Source organism: Agelaius phoeniceus, chromosome 19, assembly GCF_051311805.1.
Source record: "Agelaius phoeniceus isolate bAgePho1 chromosome 19, bAgePho1.hap1, whole genome shotgun sequence".
Lineage (NCBI taxonomy): Eukaryota > Metazoa > Chordata > Aves > Passeriformes > Icteridae > Agelaius > Agelaius phoeniceus.
The window spans coordinates 5,388,726-5,415,491 of NC_135283.1; the positions used below are offsets into that span (position 1 = coordinate 5,388,726).

General features: G+C 41.8%; 1 protein-coding gene across 3 annotated transcripts in view; it reads left to right on the forward strand.

The window, feature by feature from the left end:
* GRB2 (growth factor receptor bound protein 2) overlaps positions 1-26,766 on the forward strand; it is a 200,535-nt gene that overhangs the window by 149,263 nt on the left and 24,506 nt on the right. The window contains exons 2-3 of one of the 3 annotated variants that reach the window (XM_077188103.1): positions 1,365-1,466; positions 6,246-6,468. In XM_077188103.1, coding sequence (XP_077044218.1) covers positions 6,391-6,468 — 78 coding nt within the window. In that variant the 5' untranslated portion in view covers positions 1,365-1,466; positions 6,246-6,390. Of the gene's footprint in view, positions 1-1,311; positions 1,467-6,245; positions 6,469-26,766 lie in introns of those variants that run through there. The other 2 variants (XM_054644850.2, XM_077188102.1) reach the window with 2 other exon arrangements.

Consider the following 26,766-nt stretch of genomic DNA (forward strand, 5'->3'; position numbering starts at 1 on the left):
CTGAAAGGGTGCATCTCTGTCATACAACAAAATATCAGTTACCTGTGCCTAAATTGTAGACTTTGGTCCACAACAATCCTAAATTTACATGAGCCCAGCTGTGGGCCCTGCAGTTGATGTCTGGACACTGTGGTTGTGCCCACTTCAAGTGCCCACTTCCAGTCTTGGCATCTTTCTGGAGGTGGGGAGTGGGGATGGATAAAAGTAACCCTGTAGCAACTATCCCTTCAAGGGGTGGGAGTACAGTGCTAGAAAGAATTTTCATGTTCAGAAATCACCTTTCCTTTCTAAAGCCAGAGGAAAGCTTTTTATTTTTGCCTTTATCAAAGGACTGAGGCCTGACCTTTACCTGAGCAACTGCTTTACTCTATAATTAAAAGTATTTTCAAGCTAAAAGAATGTCAGGACGGTCATCCATGCAAACCCTGACATTAGTTGCCTGTGCAATCTGAATTTTGGCCTCTGTGGATGCTGTAATTGCCATGTGTGATTAAACTATTTGTTCCTACAGCACGGGTGCCTTAATCACTCCTCGGGAGAGGCGGCAGTTGTCAAGTAACGGCTGACCAGGTGTGTTCTTTGCTCTGAGCTCGGTGAGCAGCTCTGCACCCCTCAGTGTCTGCTCAAACACTGCCTGGACAAGCTGGGCTGTATCTCTGGTAGTTAGAGAATTTCTCAACCAATTCCTCCCTGCTGGCTCCATGGTGTGGTAGATGGCTCTGTCTGACAGACAAGTGGAGACACTGACACTTTAGGCATGTATTGAGCACAAAGCCAGCGTGATTTCTTCTCCAGACGCTGAGGAGGAGGCAGAGCCTCGATAGCAGTATCAGAGTCAATTTGGTTGGAAAAGACCTCGGAGACCAGCGAGGCCAACCTATGATCCAACACCACGATGTCAACCAGACCATGGCACCGAGTGCCACGTTCAGTCTTTCCTTAAACACCTGCAGAGACGGTGCCTGCAGCACCTCCAGGCCAGCCCGTTGAAGTGGTTAATAACCACGTCGGTGGAAAATTCTTCCTGATGTACAACCAGAGCCTCCCTGGCGCACCTTTCACTTTGCCCTTTTGTCCTATGGCTAGTATACCCCCATCTGGCTATACCCTCCTTTCAGGTATTTGGCCCGGACCCTGCTGCTCGGGTGCTGCCTCTCCTGTCCCCTACCGCTCCGCGCCCGCTTCGACCCGAACCCCGCCGTTCCCGGGGCGGCTGCCCGGGGCTGGGGCAGGGTAGGTCGGCGCGGTGCTGCGCATGCGCGGGGCGTGCCCGCGCTCCCGACGGGGCGGTGAGCGCTGACAGGGCGGCTCTCGCGAGACTTGCTGCGGGACCGGCGGCGCGGCGGGCGGGGGGCCGGGCCGGGGCCGGAGCCGGAGCCGGATCGGCGGCTGAGGCGGCGCTGGAGCGGCGGCCGGGCCGGGCCGCGCGGGGCCGGGCAGGCGGCGGGAGCGCCCAGCGTTGCGCGGTGAGTCCGGGCGTGCGGAGGGCCGCCGGGGGCCGTGCCGTATCGGGGCGGGGAGCGGGGAGGGCGCACGCTGAGCCCCCGGTGTCGCGGCCTGGGCCCCGTGGTGTTCCGGTCTCCTCGCTACGCTCCGCAGGACTCGCCTCGGCGCCGGGCCCGTGTCCCGCCGGGCCCCGGCCTGCCCGGGGGGTGGAGAGGATGCAGGCTCTGCCGGTGGGGGGGTGGTTGAAATAAGCTCTGGGCTCAGGAGGCGTCCGTCATCTGCTCGGCGAGATTCCCGGCTCACGTACAGCGAACACCGGGCGGGGGTCGCTTTTCTCTCTGCCCTGCGGCTGGGGAGTGCTGGCTGCTCCTGGTTCTTGGGCTTATCTTTTGTATTCCCCAAAAAGAGCTCCACAACTTAAGGCCGCTTCCAAAGGCTGAAAGGCTGCGAGTGCCCTGTAGGCAGGATAACATCCCTGCCGCCCTGTCTCCAAACACATTTCGGGTCATGCTTCAATCGTGAATTTCTGTGGCGGAGAAGGACGTTTTTCTCTTGGCCTCTTCCTTCTCTTATGAACTTCCTTCTTGAGAACCAGTGCTGGTTTTGTGGGATAAGGTTTGTCTTGCCAATATAGTTTCAAATAATCTGTAGAAGACAAGGATGCGGCCTTGTTAACTCCCACAACATCTGACTCAGACACCTCTTTTATAACCTACAGTGAAAACTATTCTGTAGCACAATAAGTAACTGCAAGAGCAATTCACAGATACGGTGCTCAGGGAAGTTAATTCTTTGTTTCAAAAACTGTTAAATTCCCGGGGTCAAGGGACAAAATCTGAAGGACCACAGATGGTAAATCAATCTTCAAACACAATGTTGTTTGTAATCCATTTCTGTGCCAACTTTGGATATTGAGAATTTGTACCATAAAAAGACCTTTGAGTTGTTATCATCTCTTAGTTTGATTGTCATACAGTATTTTGAGTATTTCATAGTACTAGCTAAGCTTGTAACATTTAAAGCAGTTTTAGACAGTTTAAAATAAGAAGAAAAAAAAAAAAAAAGAACCGCCATTCTGGCAGAGGTGAAGTTTTCTTGTTACCTGATAAAATGTTTTGATCTGATAAGTATTATCTGGGCTTTGTGCTGTAGCTTAGTTTTGTAAGTGATATCTTGAGTTGTCTGGTGCTGAAGGAAGTAGAATATTTTTAAGCTGGTGGATTAGGGGGATAATTTGTGATCCTGAATGTTCTGGGGTTTATATGTTAATAATATAATTTATATTTTACTTTGTTCCTTTATTATGTTATACTTCCTTATTTGGTTAATTTGAATTAGTGTTCTGCCCTTACAATTTTAACTATCTATTCTTTTGTCTAGAGTCTGACACTTGCATTTCTGCATGTCTTCCAGATGATGTATGCGCACATTTTTCTTTCTACCACCCTCAGTAATGTTTTGTCCTAAAACAGCTGATGAAGTTTAGGACCTGATTCTTTCCAAAATCTCCCAGTGAATCTGTCTTGCCTCTCTTTGGCTTTTCTAAACTGTCTGTTGTTCTATTCCTGCCTGTATCACTTTCCAGAAGAGCTGTAAAACAGTCAAAAGAGAACAATGAGAACACTCTCTTTTGTTTAAAAACCATGCTGTTTCTAAGAGTAATGTAAAAAGCTCACCTTTGCCTGTGTGCTTTTTGAAATATCTGTTGAAGTGAACATGAGAATTGTTTCCTGTTGGCCACAACAGGGAGGTTTGTCTTTATAATTACTTTTATTCCATCCTGAGCTGCAGCACTACTACTAATGAGCATTTGCTGTTGGCTGCATCTGCTGCCTTTTCTTCCTCTCACCCCTCCCAGTATTTTTGAGAGCAAAGGAAGTCTTAACCCAAGTCACAGTAAAGTGAGAAACATTGATATTTTGAGAAATCTTAGTCATTTCTCTAGCAAGATCATCTGATAATTTCTGTAACATGTAACCATTGTATTCATATATTGACTGTTATTCATCCATACCAGTCTTAGTCCATTTGCAGTCTGTGGACAGGGCTCACTGCAGTGAGGTGTCCTGTTGCACTGCTCTCTACCTGAAGCAGCTACAGCTGTGCTTTTTTCCCCACTCATGCAGTTGGTTTGTTTGTGTTTTAATAACAGCATAGCTGAATGTGTGTAAGAACTTATTAAATAAGATTCTAAGCAGAAAATGCTTCCTTAAGAGACTTTAAGGGAATTATGCCTTGACTTCACCTTTCCTGACATTTGCTGTGTGAGTACCTTGGTTTAATATTTTCAAAGCTTTTCCCTCTTTCAGATGTAACTTTAGTGCCTAAACTTCAGCTACACTTTTGTCTAAAGTCAAGAAGGTTAAAGTTTTGCTCTACACTGCAGCTGCTGTTAAAATTGTTACCTGGAAACTTCACTCCTTTGTATGTTGACAATATATCTGATGGTGGTAGTAGTACTAATGCATGTTTAAAGAGTATTGCATGATGAATCTCTTTCATCTTGAATTGTGCTGGAAAATTTCCCGACATTGTGCTGTTACTAAGCTCAGGGAAATGCCAGTATAGTTCTTGGAAATGCTGCATCAGTTTCTCTAGGAAGGCTGTGTTTTAACACCTTCAGTAAAAAAAGTAATTATTAGCTGGTAGTGCAGTGCTGGGTAGCAATACTTGTGTGCCCCCAGAAAAGGCATATTTATAAGTTGAAGCAGTTTCTTTCTTTAAATGTGTCTCAAGCCTTTAGTGTATACTTTAAGTTTGCAATTTGATGTTACATTCTTAGGTTTGGAACTTGGGGTTTTCAAGCCATGCTCCCTTGGCTGAAGGTGTTTGTCTTCACATGTGATGTGGTGGGTGGTGTTAGAAACACCCAAAGGTTTCTTCCCATAATTTTTAAGAAGGACTAGAAATAGATGATGTTTACCATGAAAGATACAGGACAGATAGACAACAAGCATTGAGCAGTTTGCATTTTCCATTGCTTCATACACTGTCATTCATGTTGCCCTTTAATGGTGCTATAATAGCAGAAAATTATCAGTACCATCAGTTGACAAACCCCAAGAGGCCAGGTTGGAAAGGTGAGGAGATGGTGAACACAACACAGTAGAAGCAGCAAAAAGAAAATGCTTCTGGTGAAGGGAAGTAATTATTGCTGTTTGGATGAGTGTGCTGGTATGATGTGAAAGACATCAGAAAAAAGGTTTTTCATCAGCCTTGAGACTAAAATTAAGTCTTTCATAATTACCAAAATGTAGTTAAGATGTAGTTTATCCACTTTATGGATCTCATTATGTGTGTTGGTTGAAGCTTGGATCCAGTACATTCATTTCCATCGGTTATGGTAGCACAGGGAGATTGTTCTGTTGGGGTCTTTGTGACAGGTGACTGTTTTCAAACTTGCTGATGTTTCAGTAGTGCTGTGCAGGAAGACCAGAGAAATCCCAAAGCTCTGTCCATGTGGGGACCCTGCTAAGCTGGTCTTTTTAAAATCAAGGTGAATCCTGTAAATACCTCCTCTCATTCTGCCAGATTCCTGTGATAGAATCTCAGTTCCAGTGTTTGCCTCGAGCTTCATTATTCTCTACAGGGAGCTGAAGGTTGGGCAAACATGGGGCTCATGGAATATAAGCATGTTAATTGCTGAACTGCATTTATGTAAGGCAGGTTTTTCTCTGAAATGAAGAATTGCTGTTGCCATCTGCTGCCTTTGCATGCAGCAGGGCTCTTTCTGGGCCTCAACCACAGAGCCTGAATTAGCAGGTGCGTGGGTTCACCAGTGTTTGTCAGATCTCTTCGGTCTTGAATTGTCATTGACAAGTGCCAGCTCTCTGTTAGCTCTTCAAGGGGGTATTCATGGTGGGTTTTAACTTATAGACTGTCTTTCTTGTGTTTTGGTGATTTTTTCTGATTATTTCGCTTCTGTGCTATCAAGTGTAGTTGGGTTATAGAAAATCATTCCTATTCAAACCTGAGGGTAGGATTTAAGCCTTTTCAGTGGTTTCAGTGTGTGTATATGACTTGCCAGGTTTGATTTAATGTCTTCTCTGAGCCCGTAAGAGACACAAACTTGCTGATTGTCACACTGAATTGCAAAGATTTTTTAACGTGTTCTGCTGCTCAAAGCACCAGAATTTCAGGATGGTTGCTTTTACTTAGAGTTAGCCCAAACTTTTATTCCTGTGTCATATTATTTGAGGACACCTTCTGATAGGCATTTACATTCCAACAACCCAATAGCACTCTGCTTTGTCTAGCTTGTATTTAAATCGACATGAGCTGTATGAGTGGCAGAACCCAAACCATCGGTGCGGGCATTTCCAGACGGGTCTTTCCCAGGGCAGCCGGTGGGCAGCGGAGCGCATCCCCTCGCCTGCCGCGGGCTGTGCCGGTCCCGCGGTGCCGAGCCCGGGGCTCTCCTCGGGGGGCCGGCTGGCCACGTCCTCTCCCCGTTACATCGCTGTAATTCCCGCTGTGAGGAGCGGGAGAGATCCCCGGGAGAGACGGGAGCGGGTAGGGCCCCCCCGGCGGGGCTCCGCCGCGGGACGCCCCGGGGCGAGGAGCGGCAGCGGCTCCCGGCGGGCCGGTGGCGGTGCCGCTCCCGCCCCCGGCAGCGCCGGGGCTGTCATTGGCCGCGGGACGCGTCACTCGCGCGAGCCGGGCCCGGGCGAGCGGCGGCGGGAGGAAGCGGCGGCCGCGCCGCGCCGGGCGGAGGGAGCGGCGCTGGGCGCGGCCCCGGCCATCGATCCGTGCCACTTCCCCTAATGGCCCGTCTCTTCCTCCTCCTCCCCCTCCCCTAGGGCGGATCGTCCCCCGGCCTCCCTGTATGTGAGAGACGGGGCCGGCGCCTCGCACGGAGCCGGGAGCCGCCGCCGCGGGAGGAGCGGAGGCTTCGGGGAGCGCTTCCTGCCCACCGCCCGCACCGCCGGGCGCGGCAGCCCCAGCATGGAAGCCATCGCCAAGTACGACTTCAAAGCCACCGCGGATGACGAGCTGAGCTTCAAACGGGGCGATATCCTTAAGGTAAGTGAAGGGCTCGGGCTCGGGTGTTCCCTCTTTACCCCTGGGCTGTTCAGTTTCTCTCTGAGTCTCTTCCTGTCCGTCTGACCTGACCCTCTTTTGGGTCCCCAGAGAATGCCATCTCCTTTTCGTACGGAGCCTCAAGATCTTCTAAATTGCAGTCACACCTCTGAGAGCAGGAGAGCCTATTTTGTTTCAGTATTAAGCATGCATCCCAAAGTCTCTCGATCTCTCTTCTGAGATCGGAATATTTGAAAACTTAGTCATAAACACGGCAGCAAATAAGCAGAAGTACAAGATAAAGGGGAATTCAGTGTAGAGATTATGAGAGGAAGCCCCGTGAAGTAATCAAGATCAATTTGGTATTCCTTTTCTTTGCCTCCTGCAAGGATTCTAATATCAAAGAACAGTGATTGGATTATTTCTCAGTAGATAATCTTTTTGCATCAGGCTGTCTAATATTGAAGCTGAGTTTTATCTTCAGTTGTGATGAACTGGAGTGATAAGCTTGTGGCTGAATATATAATGGATCTGTGCAGATGTAAGTGAATGTTGGAGTGTATTAGAGGAATTTTGGTCTATAGTTCTTTCAATATATCAAAGGCCTTTTAGGTTTCATCTTGGCTATATTACAGGAATTTGAAAAAAACAGTTGAGTTTCTACAACTGTAACAAAACTGGACACAAGAACAAGCACACATTTAATTTTGGTGGGGAGTAAAATACAAAACTCCTTAGTGATTTGGCCTTGGTGAAGTCTAGCTCAGAACTTTGTTGCTTCCAAGTAGTAAGAGCCATATTGCAAAATGCTTTAATGGAATTAATTCATAGTCACTATTTCTCCATAAAGGTGGGCTTCACCTTCCTAGTGTGATATATTTGGTGTTAAGGTGTCTTTAAGCTGCTTTTTTTCTAAAATGCTTGGAGTGGAAGCAGTTTTGAGAGGTGCTTTTCCTGCAGATGTAAGGCTGTAACTGTGTGTATGCTGACAAATCAAGTCCTGCAGACCTCAGTGGGATTACTCATCTGCTTAACACTTTTGCCAGGAAAGGGCTTGATTTTAACTCCTATTTTAAAATAAGCTAGAAAAAAAAAACCTTTATGTGTAAACCTACTATATATCTTTTATAGCTGATATTTCAACTGTGGCTTTGTTAAAAGTGTGAGGCAATAAACAGATAAAGCTTGCTAAAGCATATCATGCTTTGAGATTTTAACTTATAAAATGATTGCATCTGTGTATGTCCTACACATCCCTGCCCCATAATTGGCCTAAAAACTCCTGTTAGACCTGTACACCTCAGTGCCACTGTGTGTGTAAATTACCAGGATATTTCCCAGGGCTATTTTTAAATGTTTCAGATTGTCAGAATTTTGGAAACCTTTTGTGATAACCTTGCTCTTTTTTTTTTTTTTTTTTTTTAACCTGAGCTGTGTTCTTCTATTTTGGGTTACTACTAGCTGCCCTCAACTTTTACAGTGTATTTGAAGTGGAGCATAGCTGAAGTCAGCTTTTAGAAAATGCTGAACAGGAAGGAAAAATGAAGTTTAATGAAATGTAGTATATTGTAAAGTGTATTCTCAGCTATTTTCATTTAGTATGGGGTAGAAGTTTATTTAAGTACATGAAAAAATAGAATAAAATTTTCATTTGTTTAAAAATATGTTCTCTAAGGAGTAAAGGAAAAATACATTTTTTTAGTGTTTTTGAAGTTTAGTCTATGTGAAAAGTCTTACATCTGTTCACAATGGCTGATAGTAAGGTGTTCTTGAGTCTGTCTACTTGATGTCATCCCATAGATACAAATTTTTTCATACAAATAGAAACATATGTATACTGTTACACTGCATTAATAATTATATTTTTCCTAGAATACAAAGGATTTTCCTACTTTACCCTAAACCTCGGCTGAACACTTCCTCAAAGCATTTATGCACAATTCTTCATCTGTATTTCCTTTCTTTTCAGCTCATATTCATATGAAAATGCTCACAGATTTTACATGTTTACCTCATTGATGCATAAACTGAGCCATAGAAATGGTAAATTGCTCAAGATTATCACTAAAGTCAGCGGAAGCATCAGGACTTTCAGGAATCCTTCAGCACATAGTTGAACTGAGCTCTATGCAGTGTGGTGAGATTCATGTGTAAAGCTGGTGAATTTCAGACAAATAAATCCAAAGGAGTTAGAACTGTTCCACTTTACCCATACTGACAAACTTCTGTGGTACTTTGTTGCTTTGAAAAATCTGTTTCACTTCAAATGTGTTTGTGGTTGTAGAAATTAATTTCCACCCAAAATGCCAGATCTGTTTCTTAGAGCTCTGCTCATGACTGAGAAATCTTAGGGTGTCCCAGTCATGTGCCCTGTGTGAAGGCTCTCATTAAGCAGGTCAGTCCTCCTGTCCTCAAAGGAGTTGGGAAGAGGAATAAACTTGTGCCATGTTGAATGCACCTGCACCCTTCAGTGTCCCTTGCTGAGGGCCTGTGTTACTTCATGCATAGTGAAGCCTTTTAACTGTGAGACACCTGTGGTGATGCACTCCAGAGGACCAGTCCGGCTGTTACAGGGTGGCAGAGCATTGATTTGTAGCAAAATGTGTCACACAAGCCAAGAACAAAATCTCTAACAGTTTAACTTCCAGTCCTTGGAAAACCATGTTTCTCCCTGTGGGGAGGGAAGGCAGAGATGCCCAGTCTGGCTGTTCTGACCTCAGCAGATAACTTGCCTATGATGTCATGTGCCATTACTGCTGCCTACCCACAGATTCAGGACCTGATTGAATAGCACTTGAACCGGAGCCATTAAGCTGGTTGTTAGTAATCTTGTGGCTGGTTTCCAAAAGTGAGTGAAGATAGTTGACCTTTGGCTTGCAATTGTAAAACAGCTGAGTGAAGAGGAAAAGTGCTTGGCCTCTTTTTTTTTTTTTTTTTTTTTTTCTTGTGGGCACTGCATGGTAAAAGCTGCTTCTATGGTTTCTGTAACCCTGGCAGGACAGTGTGTCCCCTACCCTCTGCCTAGTGCCTCTGTAGCAGTGTGTGGTACTGCCTCTCAGGAGATGCTCACTGACAGCTTTCTCTAAACTTCACATACTCTAAATACTACTGGCTGAGCCTTTCCAAAGAAAGGCAAGATTGCTGCTTCCTTCTGACAGTGCTGCAGCTCTCCAGCTTCGTGCTTCTCCTGTTGCTTCACAGGAGCTTGTTGGTGACTGGGGTCCTGCTGGGAGAGGTGAAGGTGGCCATTCCTGTTACTTTAAAAAGTAAAATAATGAAGCTAAGGGATTCCTACTTGAAATCTTGATTTACTGTTTTTTCATGTTGAACAGTTTGCAGTTGTCCTGATGCCTTTACAGTCTTTGCTTTTTTTTTTTTTTTTTTTTTTTTTTTTTTTTTTTTTTTTTTTGCTAGATATATTGAAGTTGGGAGGAGTTAGATTCAGTCCCAGTATTTGTTATTCAGGTTTTATGTCCCCCAAAACTATCAGCCTTCATGCTAGATATCCAGATCTAAAACATATTAATACGTGCTGATGGTTTGGCAGGAGCCAGGGGGAGAAAAGAGAAGAAAAATCACCATTCTTTGTAATCTCATTGTAATTTTCTCTACTGCTGTGGTGCTCTGAGAACTGTTTCTGTGTGGTTAATGCAGGAGCACTAAACATATTAATTAATATCTTAAATTTTAGAATTGTTTTGTTTTTAAACTATAAACTACTGCTTCATTTCCTCTTTCTCCTTCTATCATAGGGTTGGGACATAGCTGGAAAGTGTTTTTCTAAAGAAGTGAATAATCTACTGTTCCCAGTAGATGTCATCATAATTAATTCAGGGGTGCTTAGAGATTGTTTTTATGACTCAAAACTGTCCAGGTTGTGTTTTAAGTAGAAGGTCATCATCTTGAATTTTGAGGTTTCTGCTTTTGTGTGATACACAAACCAGCTTCCTTATGTGCCAAAAGAAGATTTCCTTGACAGGATTTTGATCACTTCACAATTTGGTTCAGCCAAGTCAAGATTACTTTTCCCTTTCTGATCATACACTTGACAGTCGCCACAGGTTCTGTCCACATGAGTGTTTGTCACCACACTTATTTTCTTTGCCAGCCCTTAAGAGAATTGAGTGTTTGCTAACAGTTGATGCTGAGGTGGCATTTTCAGTTCCTGCATGACAACCATTTTTTGTCAGGATAGAGTGGAACAGTTTCAAATAGAGGCAGGAAGATGATAAATGAGGGGAGCACTGTCTCCCTACTGCTCTTTCCTCTCCCTCCTCTGTGTCTTCACCTGCATTGGCTGTTGTGTCGTGGTGTCTGTCCTAGAGAACAGAAATTCAAGGCTTGCTGAAGAGATGTGCCAGTTTTTTCCTGGTTTGAGTGAAGCTGTCTTCACATTCATCCTTCCTCTCCCTTCTTTACACACTCCTCCATCATTTCCCATTTGTTGTAATGGGATGGGACTCCATGTGGTCTTGATGATTTTAATATGTGAGAAACAATTTTCTGAATTAATGATTCAGCCAAATTGCAAGCACTATGTGCTTTATAGTGAAATAGGTTGAATATTAGAATAGGTTGCCCAGAAAAGTTGTGGAATCCCCATTCTTGGAGATACCCAGACAAGTCCCTGAGCACTCTAATCTAATTAGACTGCCTTGAGCAGGAGGGTGAATTGGGTGTCTTCCAGAGGCCCTTCCAAGCTCCATTATTCTGTGACTTAGCTGTGAGTGGCAGCTCTGCTGTGAGTGATGGTTGATTTGTAGAGGTGTGCTTAGGTCATGTTCCCTGGCTGCTGGCCTTGAATTAAGATGATAATTGCCATCAATATGTGATCAATATTGCAGTCTAAGATGGCAAAACTGTCAGAACACTACAGAGACATAAAACCAAGCACAATTATGTGAAATGTGGTTGATTTGGCAGCCTGGCAGTTGGAGATCTGTGTCACAAAGAGATGCTGCTATAAGGGGCTGCATTCTTCTGATCTGCCAAAGTGTTCAAGGCCTGGTTTGAGTGCAAACTTCTCAAATACTGTTCCTCTTATGTATGAAAGTAATCTGAAGGTGGGTTATGTTCCCTTAGCCAACTTCTGTAGGCATTAGGATGAAGTGTGTGAGAAGGAAATAGGTGATCTTAACAAAGTGTGTGTTCTGTATTTGTAGAAGAGCTTGGACCTGCTTAGATGAAGATCGTGTTGCTGAAGGTATTTCTGTGCAGGTGACATAGCTATGGAGTATTCCAGTCTGAAGGTGTAAAGTGGTCTTTGCAAGCAAGGAGTAAACACATTCCACCTTAAATATGACATCTTTATTTTTACTCAGAAGGTTTTTATGATGATTATTTAAACTTGTCCCTGAAAGCAGAGAAAGTTGAGCTCTGTGAGCTGCCTGAAGGCTGCAGGAGTTCTGAGTGTTGAACAAACACTGACTATAGCTAGTGGTCAGCTCAGCTGATTTTGTGACACTGCCCTAGCACATGTTGCATTCTGTGATAACCAGGGAGATGGTGCTAATTTGAAGCTCAGCTGCCTTTGCCAGTTTAATGGAGGAGTTGTTACAGCCTCTCTGCAAGGTCCAGCTTGTGATACGCCAGGCATGACAGACAAGTGTTAGCTCAGGCATAGCAGCAAATCACATTTTGGCTTGATAAATTATTTATCTGCTTTGTTCAACCTGCTTGTCAAACTGCAACCAACATGACGTGCTTTTGTTTTTATTTACTGGCAACACAAAAATGCTGCCTCCCCTCTTCGGTCAGGTGACATCTCTGTTGTGGTAACTATTGTGATTAGGGATTGTGTGAGAATTTCAGATCAATAACATCTGTTACTCTTGGACATCCTGGGTGTTAATGAACTAACTTTGATTTAATTGTGTTAAATTAAAATGGTAAAAGCTTGATTGCAGCTTGAGGGAAGAAAAGAAGGATTATGATTTTTAGTGGCATGTATTAAGGATTGAGAGTGTATTCATAGATTTCCAGTTTATGTGTGGAGTCCTGCTAATTGCTGGAGGAGGGATCTTGTTTGTAATGATACTCAGACTTTTCTGATTTCTCTCTACAACTAATAAGGATCCAACTAAGCAAGGGAAGATAAGAAATCCAGTTTTTCTGTGTAGAGCTCAGCCTCACAAGGAGTGAATTATATGACCCCTTGATAAAATCCCTTGTGCTTTAAAATTGCCAAGGGCTTCATACCATAAGTCAAATACTAAAGCCTGAACTTCAGGAAAAAAAAGTGCTGGGCTAAACTAATCCTATTTTATGAAAATGTAAGAAAATCAGGCATTAGTGCCCTAACCATATTGGAGCAAATAAATCTTATAATCTCAAATTGAGCAAAAAGGTGCTTTAATTTACCAATCTTGATTAATTTTACAGTTGAAATCTAAACTAGAAGAGCTACTAAAGATAATGTTTGGACATTTTCACAACTGCTGTGAGACTGAAGTATTGTATTATAAGCTATTGTACTAGAGATGGCAGATTTCCATACTTGCTCTTTATCCCTGAATTACAACCTTTGCTAAATTTTTAATAATTCTATTTATATGCATTTTAAAAGGTTTGAAGAATCAAAGCTAATTTTACAACCGTAACAACAAATGACTTAGAAACAACAAACCAAGTGGAGATGAGTTTTGAGTTCTTCCTATGTGTCTTTGTGGCATCACCTTTCTTCTGGTCTGTGGTGTTGAATTGCAGAATGTCCTTTCTGTCCTGAATGTCCTAGGTGTGACAGCAGAGGGTTGTTGCAGCAGTGACACCTGAGGTGTCTGTCAGGTCCATGGGTTTGTCTGCATTGTGTGGTCAAGAGAAGGGACTGGATCTTCTTTAGCTACAGCCAAGCTGACCTCGAGGTGGCTGGACTAAAGATAACCACACTGTGGGATTTGATGTGAATTACAAAACTCACACAGGAGTCTGGATGAATTCTTTGCTGTGTTAGTTAAGGTCTGAGCAGCTACTCTTCATTAACACAGTGTAGCAGAGGATAAGCCTTTTTCCCTTCTTCCCCCTGCCCTTACTTTTTTCAGTGCTAGTGGGATGGGTCCTAGCCAGGGAGTTGAAGCTGAGACTTGGAAATAGAATATTTACATAGGAAGGTGACCAAGGGAATGCATTTGTTCTTTCTCTGCCCAGTCTTACAGCCTTAGAAATGGAGCATTTGTGTAGCTCTCTGTTTCAGTGGGGCACTAGTGAAAAGAGGCACTAGGTCCAAGTGTTTTATGTTTTACTTGCTTCATTTAGCTAGGAAAGCTGCCTTTGATCTCTATAATTTCCAGTTTTCTTTGAAAATTGTGTTAGATTTAAAATGCAAATGAGTGGGTGACTTGTGTGTGTTCTGCATTTGAAGGTAGATCAGGAGACTGATACTGCAGCAGTTTGATACACAGTTCTTATCTGCAGCTTTATCCCCAGCTGTTCTTGCCCTTTCATTTCCTTTGCTGGTCCTGCAGTGGCACTTATCTCCCAGGCTGGGCAAGCACCAGTGACTGGAATAATTAATATACACTTGGAAATAAATGTGGCTTTTGGATGCTTTGGCCCTTGGAAGAGAAAGTAGGAAAGGAGAATACTTTCTTTTGGAGTGGACTGCATTTGTTTCCATTTTCTACATTGGGAAATGCTGGATGAAATTGTTTATTTTCCTCAAATAGCCAAATCTTTTTAGACAGACCAGCAACATTGTCCATTTCAATCTGTCAAGCCTGGGGCTTGTCCTTGTTTGTCATTTTGAGGCCCCTGCCCTGTTGCTGAGTATTTAAAGCACTGTGTGAGTGGCACATGCCTTCAGCTTTGAAGACATCTTGTAACACCTCCTAGGAGTAGGTGTTCAAATGGAACAGAAAACGTTGTGAAGCAGAATGTCTGTGGTGGAGCCTGAACTTGTTCCCATGGCTTGTATGCATGATTGGTGCCACCATCTGACAACTCAAGTGAGAATTGCTTTAACAAACTTAAAAATGTGTTTTTTCATGATGACATGTGCTAAACACACGGAGTTGTACAGCTGAGCTCTAATGGAGCAAAAAGTGAACTGACAGTCTCCAAAACTGCTCATGAAAATTATTTTTAGGAAATTTATTATATTCCTGAATCCCAGATGCTACTCTACAATACTTCCTGATTAGTGGCTAGATGCATCTAAAATTTGCATTTTAAATGGTTGTGTTCATAATTTTCCTCAGCCTGTATGTCTCTCTTTAAGAAAATAATGGTGTTTTTCTATAGATACTGACTAGAAGCCCATTTTAAAAATGCTTTAAATGTCTTGAAGAGCTTAAGAGGCTTTTTATCCCCTTCAGCAATGACTGCTCACTTGAATTTCTGTACCTGATCTTGGATTCTTTTGTCTCCAACTATTTGAGGTTGTGAAAAGCAAATAGTCCTGGTATTGGGAACTCATGAAATCAGTTGGGGTTTGATCCTGTGGTGGGAGATCAGAACAGTGACTGGAATAAGGCAAAAACTAGGAACAGCTATTTCTGTCTAGGAAGTAGATTGTCAGCCTCTGTGGAGTAATTAATTTAGAATGGTGATGTTCAAATGTTACTGCCCTTTATAAATAAAATATAAGAGAATACTCAACAGAGTGGAATTATTCTGTTTGTACCTGCTGGATTTACTGGTTTGCATGAGTTCGTGTCAGCCTGCACGCAGGGTTGGGAGCTGCCTGTTGGCTCCACTGCAGCTGGACCTCATGCAGAGAGAGCAGAAAGCTTTTTTTTTTCCTTTCCCTCTCTTCAGCTGAACTGTAATTATACTGTTAGTCTCTAAAACCTCTTATTTAAATAATTTGTCTCTGGAATTCATGCTTTCTCCATGGAGCCAACCTACTTCTTGCCCTAACTTGTACTAAAACTCTACAGGTTTATGGGGAGAAGGGGGAGGGAAGTGCTGCTGTTATGCAAAATTGTTTCCCTTGGGAGGAAAGGGGGGAATTCTTCATGAGTTATGTATGAGACAGCAGGTTCCACTAATCATAGCAGCTCTGCTAGTACTGAAGACTTGTAGTATGAGCTAGTCAGCCCTCTGGTTTGTGAGAAATTGGCACAAAATTTTAAATTCTTGCAACTCTTGCTGAGCTTGAGTAGGTTTTGCCATTATAAGTCCTGATGTACAGTCAAATTTTGAGTATTCTTTTGTTACCTGCCCTTCTTTAGCATAAGTATGAAAATGATACTTTAACCATTTGATCTGGTTTTTACTTACTGCTGTTAACAATAGATTATGGTCTGCTTGGAAAGACCTATGCTTAGATTCCTAATCTAAATGGATTTATTTTAGAATAAGTAGGATTTTAAGCTGCAGAAGTGTGTACTTTTTGTGAGTACCTCTGGAAAATCTGCCACTTTTACTCGGGAGGTATTTCCCTGAGCTCCTGTGCAGTTCAGGTCTTGTGCTCTAATCTTTACTATTTCTGGGGGCCCAACTAATCAAGGAAATTCTTGGGAGGGGGGAGGGAAACAGGGGTTCAAAGTGCATCCTGCAGTTGCAGAAGGGAAAAGAACCAAATGCAAGGAGGAAGATGAAGAGAAGGTGGCATCCAAGGACGGCGAACATTTTTAAAGATGAAATTTGGCAATTAAAATGTTCTTTTTCGCAACCTTGCCTTTGAATAATGCTTGGATTTTGGTGACATGAACATCAGCTTGACAAATTTGCCTTGTCCCGGCTATATTAGGGGAACCTGTTGTTCATATATTTCACAGCTTAATTTTGTTTCTGTAATATTCTACATGTCCTCAAAGACTACTTGAACAAGATGTATCCTTAAGTCTGGAAGTGCTCAAGCATGGGCTGGCAGTTCAGCTCCCTGCTGACCACTGGAATGGAGGAAGCAGAAGTTGCTTCTGCTTCTTCCTTGTCTTCACTTCTGTCCCTATTTCTTAAAATACATTTTGCACTACCACCTCTGCCCTACCTCTCCTGAAACTATAGTTTGTCAAAAATGGTGTGGATTTGACTGTTTCTGCCAGGGTGTTAAAACTTTCTTCCAGCCTCAGGCTGTCTTGACATTTCCTTACACTTCACTAAGAAGAGATACATTCCTCATTTTTCTTCCCTGAAAATTGCCTGTGAAGTTCAGAGTGTCACTTGCTCTCTGCCAGGATGGGCAGCTGAAGACTCTTGTGACACTCCCTAAAATCATTGAATTGCCTAGGTTGGAAAAGACCCCTGAGATAATCATCCAACCTTACTACCTAGAAAAATTCAGATTTAAACCAACAAACAACCTTCTCTGCAGGGTCACAAAAAATAAAGATAACCAAAGTGATTATAGTTGACCCACATTTCCTGATTTCCACCCTTCCCATTAGAGTTTGTTGTGTCTGGAAATCTCGCAAGCTGTTACCTTTGCTCTCTTTAGGTAATGTAAGAAGGAAAGGCATAAGTAAAAAGGCTTCCAGCATTTCTATAAACTTTGTTGAGCTTTCTTTCCTTTGAAAAGTTTGTGTTTCAGTCCACCTGTCTCTGTTTGGATTACAAACACCTGCATGATGTCGCAGTAAGATTAGAGGCACTGTTGATTCTATTTGCATGATGAGTAATAAATTCCTCCTAAAGCTTGTTTGTTGAGAAGAAAACATTATTTTTAACATTCCAGAAAGGCTGAAGTTATTAAACATTGGCCAATACATTGATAAAAGAGCTGCTCTACAGGCTGGTCAGCTACTGAAAAAGATCTGTGGGTGACTCAGGAGTGCTGCAGGTGGAAATTCTGTGGAAGTGGCTGAATTAACCCCCAGGGGTATTTTTCTGAACCCTTTGGGGCTCCCTAGTTTAAAGTCCTCACAAAGAAAATACTGTTACACAATCTTCTAAGTTTGCTTTGACTCTAACTGGATTTAACTGTTCTTGGACAAAATTGCAGTCAAAACTGAGAAGTCTGGCCATACCTAATGAAAGTCTTCTAAAAGCACCTGTTTTCCCTTACTCATTGTTCCCAGAACTCCCAGTTTACTAACTGGGAGGGAGAGGCCATTATCCAGATGGGTGAATACTAACTCTCGTGCCCTAATGGCAGGGATCAGGTAACACTCCTGGGGTGTGCTTGGGTTTGCCAAGGTTTTTCAGCCCCCACAGACAGATTTGAGTTGACCTTTCACATGGCCCTTGTACTGTGCTGCCAGCTACCTGTATTAGTCAGCTTTCTCCACTCACTGTTGGTTGCTACAGATAATACTCAGTTTATTGTACCTTTATAATGGATTATGTATTGTGCTTTAAACTTTCTTCAATGGAAGTAAATTCTACTCTTCACAGTGTTCTGGGAGTAGTTCCCATCTGAAGTGAATTATGCAATTTTCACAATTAAAAGAAATAGAAAACCGTTTACACATAGGTTTTTCCTTTGTTCTTTGTACTCTGAATATTTGCCATTCTACACTGGGCTAGATGGAGCACTCCAGTGCTGACTGTGTTGGTCAGATGTCCAGCCCTGGACATCATCTTCCTCTTTGTGTAAGGTGTTGGCTTCCTTCAGTCAGGCTGGAGTTACTCACTCAGCCGGAGGCTGTGCCTGGCTATTGGTGGCCACACCTTCTGTGCATCTTTCTAAAACCCATTTTGAATCCATCTGTACCTTACAGCATGAAAGCCTCATAACATTAACATGTACTGTGTGAAATAAAGTCTCTTGCTTCATTTGAAACACGCTACCTGGGAGTGTTACTGATTATTTTTTTCTTCTTTTCTCTCCCCCTCCCTTTGCAAGAGACTATAGCAAAACATTTCCCCTGTACTTCTCATGGGGAGAATTGATTTGCAAATGTCTTCTTGTCTTGGTTGCATTTTTTTTTTCTGAGAAGGAGATAGGGAGAGTTTGATCTCTTACTGTCCAAAACTCATTCCATGCTTTGTTGTATCTTGGTTCTTTTTGCAACTCTTTTAGTTCATTTTAACCCATCCCAAAAAAATGCTAAATGTAAGTACTCGTGATAGAGGGGCTGACACAAATTTAGTGTCAGAATATTTGTTTTGTTTCGTTCTTACGAGAAACAGGTAATGTTTCTAGTTTATTTTCAGATTGCTGCCCCTTTGATTGTGTTATAATTGCTGAGGAGTAATAGTTTAAAATCCTTAGCTTCATACATTCACAGTTCTTTGGCTTTTTGGTTGTGTTTTTCCTCACACACCTTATTTTCCATATTGTATTTAATCTCACATTTATCACTTGGCCTTTTAGTATTACAAGTTACCAGTGTAACTGATGAATTTTAGGGTTTGAGTACATTTAGTCACTCTCTTGATGAACTTTGTCACTTCACCCCTCTGTTACTTTCTTGGATGGCTCCTGGAGCTGCAGCCAGTCCCGAGATCCTGTGCCTCCCTGTGCTACAGACACTGACCCTTTGGTTTCTTTTTTGAGGTTCCTATGTTGTTAATGAGCACATTTGTGGGGAGGGGTAGCCAAAAGTTGAGTTGTTGGGTTTTTAAATGAAGCAGCTCAAATAAACCTTAGAAAAGCCTTGTGACTATTTCCAGTTTATCACAATGAATGATTCATCTGCTCTCTATATGGAGTTACATTTTTGTTCTCTCCTGCCACTGATTAAGTGGAGGTCTGAGGTGATGATTGCTTTTTGCTTTTATAGCTTTGCCAGAAGAGCCCAGCCTCCAAACAGCTGTCTGAGTCAACTTAATTGGATATTTGCTGTACTTCCAGGGGGGTTTTATGGCTGTAGACTGGCAATATTGCTGCAAAGCAGCTGGGACCAAACCAGCAGCTGTCATCTCATCACATGTATTTTAAAGTCTTTAGATAAGGCCTGGTCCTGGTTGCTGAGTACATCCCTGAGCTGGCTTCCACATATTGAGGTCTTCCCAGAACTCCACTGTTGGGAATCTTTTTGGATGCATCCACACTAATGCGTGGTCTGAAAATCCCATTTTGTTGTGTAGGAATGATTGACCCCTTGTCTGGGTCCTAGGGGGAGATTTTTGTGGCCATGGCATTGACTGTCCCAGTTAGGGAGAGTTTTAATGCCTTAGCTTTTATTGTGACTTGCAACAGAGATACTGTGCTCCTATAGTGTACTTGGATGCTTAAAATTAGTCTGTGGTCAAATAATGCACCCTCAGGTGTAAGTGACCTGCATTGTGATTTCCCTTCCAGGTTACTGCAACGGAGCCGTCATGAGTTCTGTTCTTGTTCTAATTTGTTCTTGACCTGGAACAATTCTTCTAATTTGAGACACTAATTAGGAGATGGTTTTAGTTATCTCTGATCTTTTCCATAAAGAATTTTGTGCCTCAGCTGTCTTGACTTTATGATTTTGGAGCAAGTTACTGCTTTTGGCATTTCATATCTGCATTTCTGCATTATTCATATAAGGAGACTCTTGGATTTTTTTGTTTTTGCCCACAAGTCAAGAGAGCAGCAATAGACTTTCATTGTCAATATAGCTGGTGTTTCTAATTGTTATATTTAAAAAAAAAAGGCAGCATTTATCACTTTAATATTTTCTGTTCTTCTGAGATAATGTAAGTAGTGTCTCTTTTTAAATTTAAAAAAATTATTCCTCTATTAGGATACTGCTTTTCTTTCTAACCCAGAGTAACTCCGGGCAATTGTTTCTTAGCCCAATCCATGGGATAGTGAGCTACAAGACACTAGTGCAGGTTCAGTCTGTTCATGATACAGAGTTCTTTTCTAACTTTGTGTGAGTAAATGGCATTTAAATGCTTTATTTTCCTTTTATGGAGAGCATTGGACATAAACAAATGCTATTTTATTAGTTCTGAAGTGAAAGAGGAACTTCATTGCACAAGGGGATTTTTTAAAGCATTACTTTGATGTGCAGATGTTGCCCCCTCTTTTTTTTTATTCTTCTCATTTTCCCCTCTCCCCTCCCTTCCAGTGTGTAATTGAGCAGTTTACTTTCAGTAAGCCCCCACAGCTGTGATTTTGGACTTTTTCTGAGGTAGAATGAAAATTAAAGTTGCTTTGGAGTTCTTGGGCCTTGTACTTTCCCAGTTGAAGTCAGTTTAGGAGCAGTATTTTGGCATGAGTGGATGTCACAGACCATCAGCAGCTCTGGCACACGTGTGGTCCTTGATGTACAATGTCATCTTTCCTCCTTTCCAAAAGAGGAGATTATTGATGGCTTTCCACTTTCTGCTATTCAAAGTGACATCTGGTGCTTCTCTTTGGGCTTAGACAAATGCCATCTAGTTCTGATAGCTTTTGTTGTTTTAAAGGAATGGTTTTATCCTTTGCCATCTGATTCCATGTCTGTGGTTCAGATGGCCTTCTCTCCAGCCCCTCTCTCCACCAGCAGTTACCAAAGCATGTTCTTTCCTCAGTCTCCTGAGGAGTGTGTGTTTTTACAGGCTCGGGTGGGAGGGTGTTTTTCTTTTCTCTTTAAAAAAAAGGCTAAGCTTTCCTGTTTGGCAAGAAATTGCTGAGCTTTTTATGGTTAAATTGAGGCCACTGTGACCCCAGAATTTGTTATTCCAGACTTATGAGTATGGAATTGTGCGTGTTTAATTCTGTATCCTATTGGTTCTCCACTAATTGAACCTTCATTTAATGATGAGTTTGGAGAAGAAAGAAAAATGGATTAATGTTAGAATGAATTATAACTTTTTTGACTCAGGCCTGTTGTGACCCAAAAATAGGCTAAACTTAAATGTCATTAAAAGATTTCTGGGATACAATAGTTCATTATTCTGTGGCAGCCTGAAAACAATCATACATTTCTTCTGAAAGTTATCATGGATTGAAGATCAACATGAGACATTGGTACAGCAACCCCACTCTGTTTTTAGAGAATTTGATGTGTTTGCCCCACTGAGGTTTGCATATGCTAAAGGCACGAGTCACTGGGAAAGCACTGAGGAAGCTTTGTGCTGGAATATTGGCACTTGTGTAAAAGATGGGATTGATGGTGGGTACGTGGATTGCCCAGTCTTTGTCATCAAATTGCTGAAGATACAATGTTAATAATATTGACATACAAGTTGTGTGCCTCATGATCAAAGACCTATGGAAACCTGGAAAAGAAATGAAGGATTTATAACTTAAACCAGTTGTTTGGGAAACTGTAGATTTGGAAAGATCACTGAGCATAACTAGTTGGTGCAGTTTGGTTCTACTGGCTTTTAAAACTGTTAGAATAATTGCTCAGAACAACCTGTGAAGCAAAGTTGTGATGTGTTTTCAGAAAGGTTAGTTAACTGCAAAATCCACTGAAATCCATTTTTCCTGTATGGTTTTTTAACATATATTTTGTTCATTGTGTTTGCCTTGGTGACTGATTATTTTTACACTAAGGTTTGCTTCTTGCAGGCCCAGAAGTTTGAATTCAGTGTTAATCATGGCTTTGGTGAACAAAGATCTTTCAGTACGTTTGTTATTTGAATTCTTTTTCTCTTAGTAGAACCTGGCCAGGTGGAAATGACCAGAGTTGCATCTCTTAAAAACCTCCAGAGCTGGCTTGAACAGCATGTAACAATGGGCTGTTTGAACTGTCTTTGAACTTCGGGTTATTAACATTAGCATAGTCCTGGTTGGGTTTTTGTTCTTGTTGTTGTTTTTTTGAAACCAACCAGGTTGAGTTTTTTTGTTGGGTGTCCTTTGAAGTGTGACTGATGACCTGCACCAGTCCATTGAAACAGGGAAATGTGCCCTCTCAAGCCTTTAAATGCAAGTCCCCCAAAAATCTTTTTGCAATAAAGCCCTCTTTATTATCCTTTCTTTCTCCCCCATTCAGTGACATGAGCAGGGAAATCACTGGTGTTCCTGTGATGTTGAACAGTAAAGCTTCATCTCTTTTCTCCTGGTTTGGTTGAGATTGGAGATGTCCTTTGAAATGTTTGTGAGTTTAATGTTCTACAGTCAGTGGTGCAAACTGCCCCCAGTGAGGTGTTACCTGTCACACTCAGGTTTGCAGGCTCTTGGGGTACTTTGCATTATGTAAATGGGACAGGAATGAGTCAGAGATGCTCAACATTCGGATCAGAAACCATTTGCAAGTGTCTTCCTCTTGTGTGTGCATGTCCCGCTAGCAGCAGGGAAGTGGGAACAACTTGCAGTTACAGGAAAATGAGGAGAGTTCCCTTTTCTATTAAATATTCTCACTCTGAAGATCAGCCAGACTAAATACCTGTCCCTTTCCTGTTCAGTTCAAGATGTTGCTAGACATAAGTCAGTAAAAACATTAAATAAAACTTAATTAAAAAATGCACTGATTAAAACCATCCCTCTGCAGGTGACAAATGTCTGGTGAGTATCACTGCAGTTCCTCAGTGGTAAATTAGTGGCTTAAATGCCTTAAACAGTGTTTTTTATCTTGTAGAAAACTGAGCTCTCATGTCACACTGAGCCAAAATGTTGTTGGCTCTATGCACTGAAATTGCCTTGATTTGTGCAGGGTAAGCTTCATTAATTTCTTTTTTTATAGTCAGTGCTGTTTTATAAGTGAATTTCTAATCTAGTTATGAAAGTGTCTTGTTTTAAGCAAGGGTTTGACTGCATGCAGTTGGATCAAGGTTCTGATGGCAAAAATTCATTTCTGCCAGGATGGTAAAATTACTCTATTGGTGGTGCCATTCTTTTTGTGGGGAAGGGATTATTGGTGTAGCCCTGCAGAACTGACAGGATTGGGTCTCCCCTCCTGGCTTTCCCCGGGGAGCCATCCCAAAATGAAATGGGTGAAAAGTGCTTTTGCCTTCCCCACACACGAGAGTTAAATTTAACATTTTAAATGAATAGATAAGAGGTGGAGCAGCAAGTTCTGCATATGTACAAACAGGGCTGAGTCAATAAAGAGCTTTGTGTGGAGACCAACCAAATTCCTAATTGTGGCTGTGTCTGTATAATACAATACAAAATCACGAGGGCTGTGAGAGTGTGAACAGGCTTTTTGTGGGCTGAATCAAGGCATGTTTTAAAATCATTGGCCAAGAGCAGATGCATGGGAACTGTGCTCTGAGACTTACGGAGTAATTAGTCTGAACTGACAGGTGAACCTGCTCAGTAAGAGATTGCATCTTGTGGCACTTCTTTTTTTTCCGTTTCTCAGGTCTTTGCATAACTGTTTTAAAGTGCTGCTAAATCGTCACATAGAACCTCAGAGGTGTTGTGTTGCAGGATCTGATTTAAGGAGACTGAGGCTTTTACTGTCCTGCAGCATAGGGCTACATTTTTTCTGGGAAAAAGTTAGGAGCTGTTTGAAAAACAATTTTCCATTTATCTTACAGCCATCGGTCTGTTTTTAATTCCTTGGATAGTTTCTTGCTTACCTCTGTTTCCCTTAACAGTATTACTTAATCCTGAGGCATCATCCTGAGCCTATTTAGTGCTAAAATCCAGCATGCTTTTCTTTTTTTTTTTTAATTTTTTTTCTAATTTTTTTCTTTAAGTTTCCCTATTGTTGATTCTTGTCCAGCTTCCACCAAGGCAGGAGGACAGTAGCCACCATAACCACTCTCTTGTATATTTGAGGCTATTTAATACCTTCCCAATATTCATATCCTGAAGATAGAGAAAGAAGAGTTAAGGGATGATTCCATGCTGCATCTCTTTAATACTCTGTGTTAAAGCAAGGTTAAAACTGTCCCTTCCTGTGACTGCTTTCTGTCAGACTGGTCACAGATGCAAATTGCTACTTGGTGTTTATCCACCCCATAGGAAAAATCAATGAGCAGCTTCTGGTCATGCGCAGTTTTAAGATCTTTGTTTTTTAAATGGTTTGCTCTTTACTGCTGCATTCCCATTTAAAGCATCTGGAATTGGTACTGGCTGCAGTCTCATTAAATCAGTCTGTAATATTCTGCAATATATTAAAATTACACTGATGTATTACTTACTGGTTATGTTGTACAGACTTAGAGATGCCTTATTCTCCCTTCCAGTATGTTCTATTAGAATTGGTTAAATAGGTACAAATCTAGCAAAATATTGACTTACAGCTATGGTGAAGCTTGCAAAGCCCCAATTCTAGGAAATTGGCCTTCTGTTATCTCTGATTTCATGCTTTTTCCATCTGTCTCAAAATGAAGAGATTAGGGCTGATCCTAGCTATGTGTGTGAGGCAGATTATGGTAATCTTATTATTCTGATCTCATTACATTTAATCTCTAGATTTGAAAATGTCCTGGCATTAACCCCTTCTTCAACAGCTACAAAAAATGTAGTGAAAAAAGGTGGTTGAGGTGTGTTCTACAAACTTTGGATTAAATGTTTATTTTATCCTGAAATAGTAAAGTACTCAAAGACTTTGCTATGTGGAGTCATACACTTTGGTGGTATTGGTTTGTTGTTTGGGAGGTTTTTTTGGTTGGGTTTGTTGGGTTTTTTTGTTCGGGGTTTTTTGTCTTAACAGTCTAAAATGATGGGTAGATCAACTCTTTTGAGTTACAAAGGATGCAATTCACATATAACAAATTAGTAGTGGATATTACAGTTCAGAAGATTGGGAAATTCTTAGATCCCAACAGGTCGGAATTATTTTATTTACTAGCTTTTCTGAAATGAAATGGGATTTTCCAGAATTTTGTCTCAGTGTTTGATACACAAAAATATAAAATTTCATGGAGTGTCTCCTCATCTTCTTACAAGAACATACAAGTTAATGCAAAATGCTGGAAAGTATGTAGCTGGGTAGTTAAAATGCAGAAGGAACAACTCAAATGGAGCATGAAATTCCCTGTTTTTTCCTTATCTTCAGCTTCACTCTGGTTACTGGCAAGTCCCTTCAATTTAACTGTCTGTAAAGGGTTAACTCTAGTTTGTGACAGAGGAGACTTCTGCACTGGACTAACATGTTTTACTGAGCAAACATTGTCAGGTGGACTTTGAAGATTACAAGAGCTCTTTGTGTGAAACCTGGGGAGGAAGCTCTGTGCTCTCTACACAGTTTTGGACATCAATTATGAAACAAGGGGTATTGCTTCTTTAGGTCTGGAAATGAAAAGAAAGCAAAAGGACAGCTGGTGGTGGTGGGAGGTAAAAAGCATTTGTGATTCTGCTCTTAAAAGATTGGTATTGTATTGTAATTCCTGTTTGAACAGATTCATAGGATAATTGAGATTTCATTGTACTACACTGATGGAGTTCTAGATTCAATAGTGTAGGGAATTCTTTTAAAAGCATTTGGATATTGCTCTGAGTATTCTACTGGTCATCTTTGAACATGGAGCATATTTGCCAGTTCCCATTCTGAAGCTACATTTGGAGAAAGCAGAAAAGATGTAATAGTGCTTTGAGGCTGGGATAGGAAGAAGCAAGTTCCTTGTCCTCCTGTGTGTGGCCTGTAATTTTTATAGGTCATCTAAACAGTGTCTTTCTGTACAGTGGTGTTTATTGTGACACTAGGTTTTGAGAGAATCTGCAATGCTGGAACATAACTGAGGTTGCTGCCTAGAACTCCAACTGTTTGGATTGTCTGAGTCTAATCAGGCCTTACTGTTTTGTGCAGTACAGGGACCACTTGAGCTTCTCCTCTAGTTGTAATTCCTGTGCTCTGTAGAAACAGAATTCACCCAGCTGACGGAACTTCACTGGGATTGAGCAACTTGGAAAAAATTGAGCCTTTGAAAATGATGTTTGTTTTTTTCTTTTACTCTGTCCTGTCTTGACTTACTCTTCAAACACTTGGGCTAGCATAGCATGAGGATGGAGAGTAAGAGGTGAGGATGAATGGCTGGAGGGAAGAAAATACAGGGAGAAGCTGAACTTTGCTCTGTCACAAACTCTGCTTGTGGAGTTGTGTCTTGGTCTTTACAGTCAGGACACTCTGTGTTGAGTGTCATTCATATTGTGGTAGCACAGACATTCCTAGAGTTGCACTGGGAACTGGACATGGGTTTGGTTTGATTTTGTTGTGGTTTTGTGTTTTGGGGTTTTTTGCATTCAGTGGTTTTTTTTTGTTTTGGCTTGGCTTTTTGGACTTGTGTAGGAGTTTACTTTTTTTTTTGTAATGTTGTTTTAATTTGATATAAAGAAGTTGTGCTAGGTGCACTCCTGTGCAATTTGGATCAGCCACCCCAAGCTGATGTGGATGGCAGTCTCCATTCCTGCCCTGGGACTGTGCATTTGGCCAAGTCTCATGATGGCAAAGCAGCTCTTTCTTTTTGTAACTTGAGGTATTTTTCTTGCAGTTCTCAAGAACTCTTTAAAAACTTGCCTTACCAAAAATGCTCCTTCTATTGTGCATTCACACTGGGTGGTGATGGTTGTTTTGCTTTAAGTGCTGAGTTGCTGGCAATGTTTTAATATATTTTTAGATAACAGTGAAGTATTTGTTTTTTCAAATGAGAGGTAGGAAATTGCAAAGAATAAAGAATTGC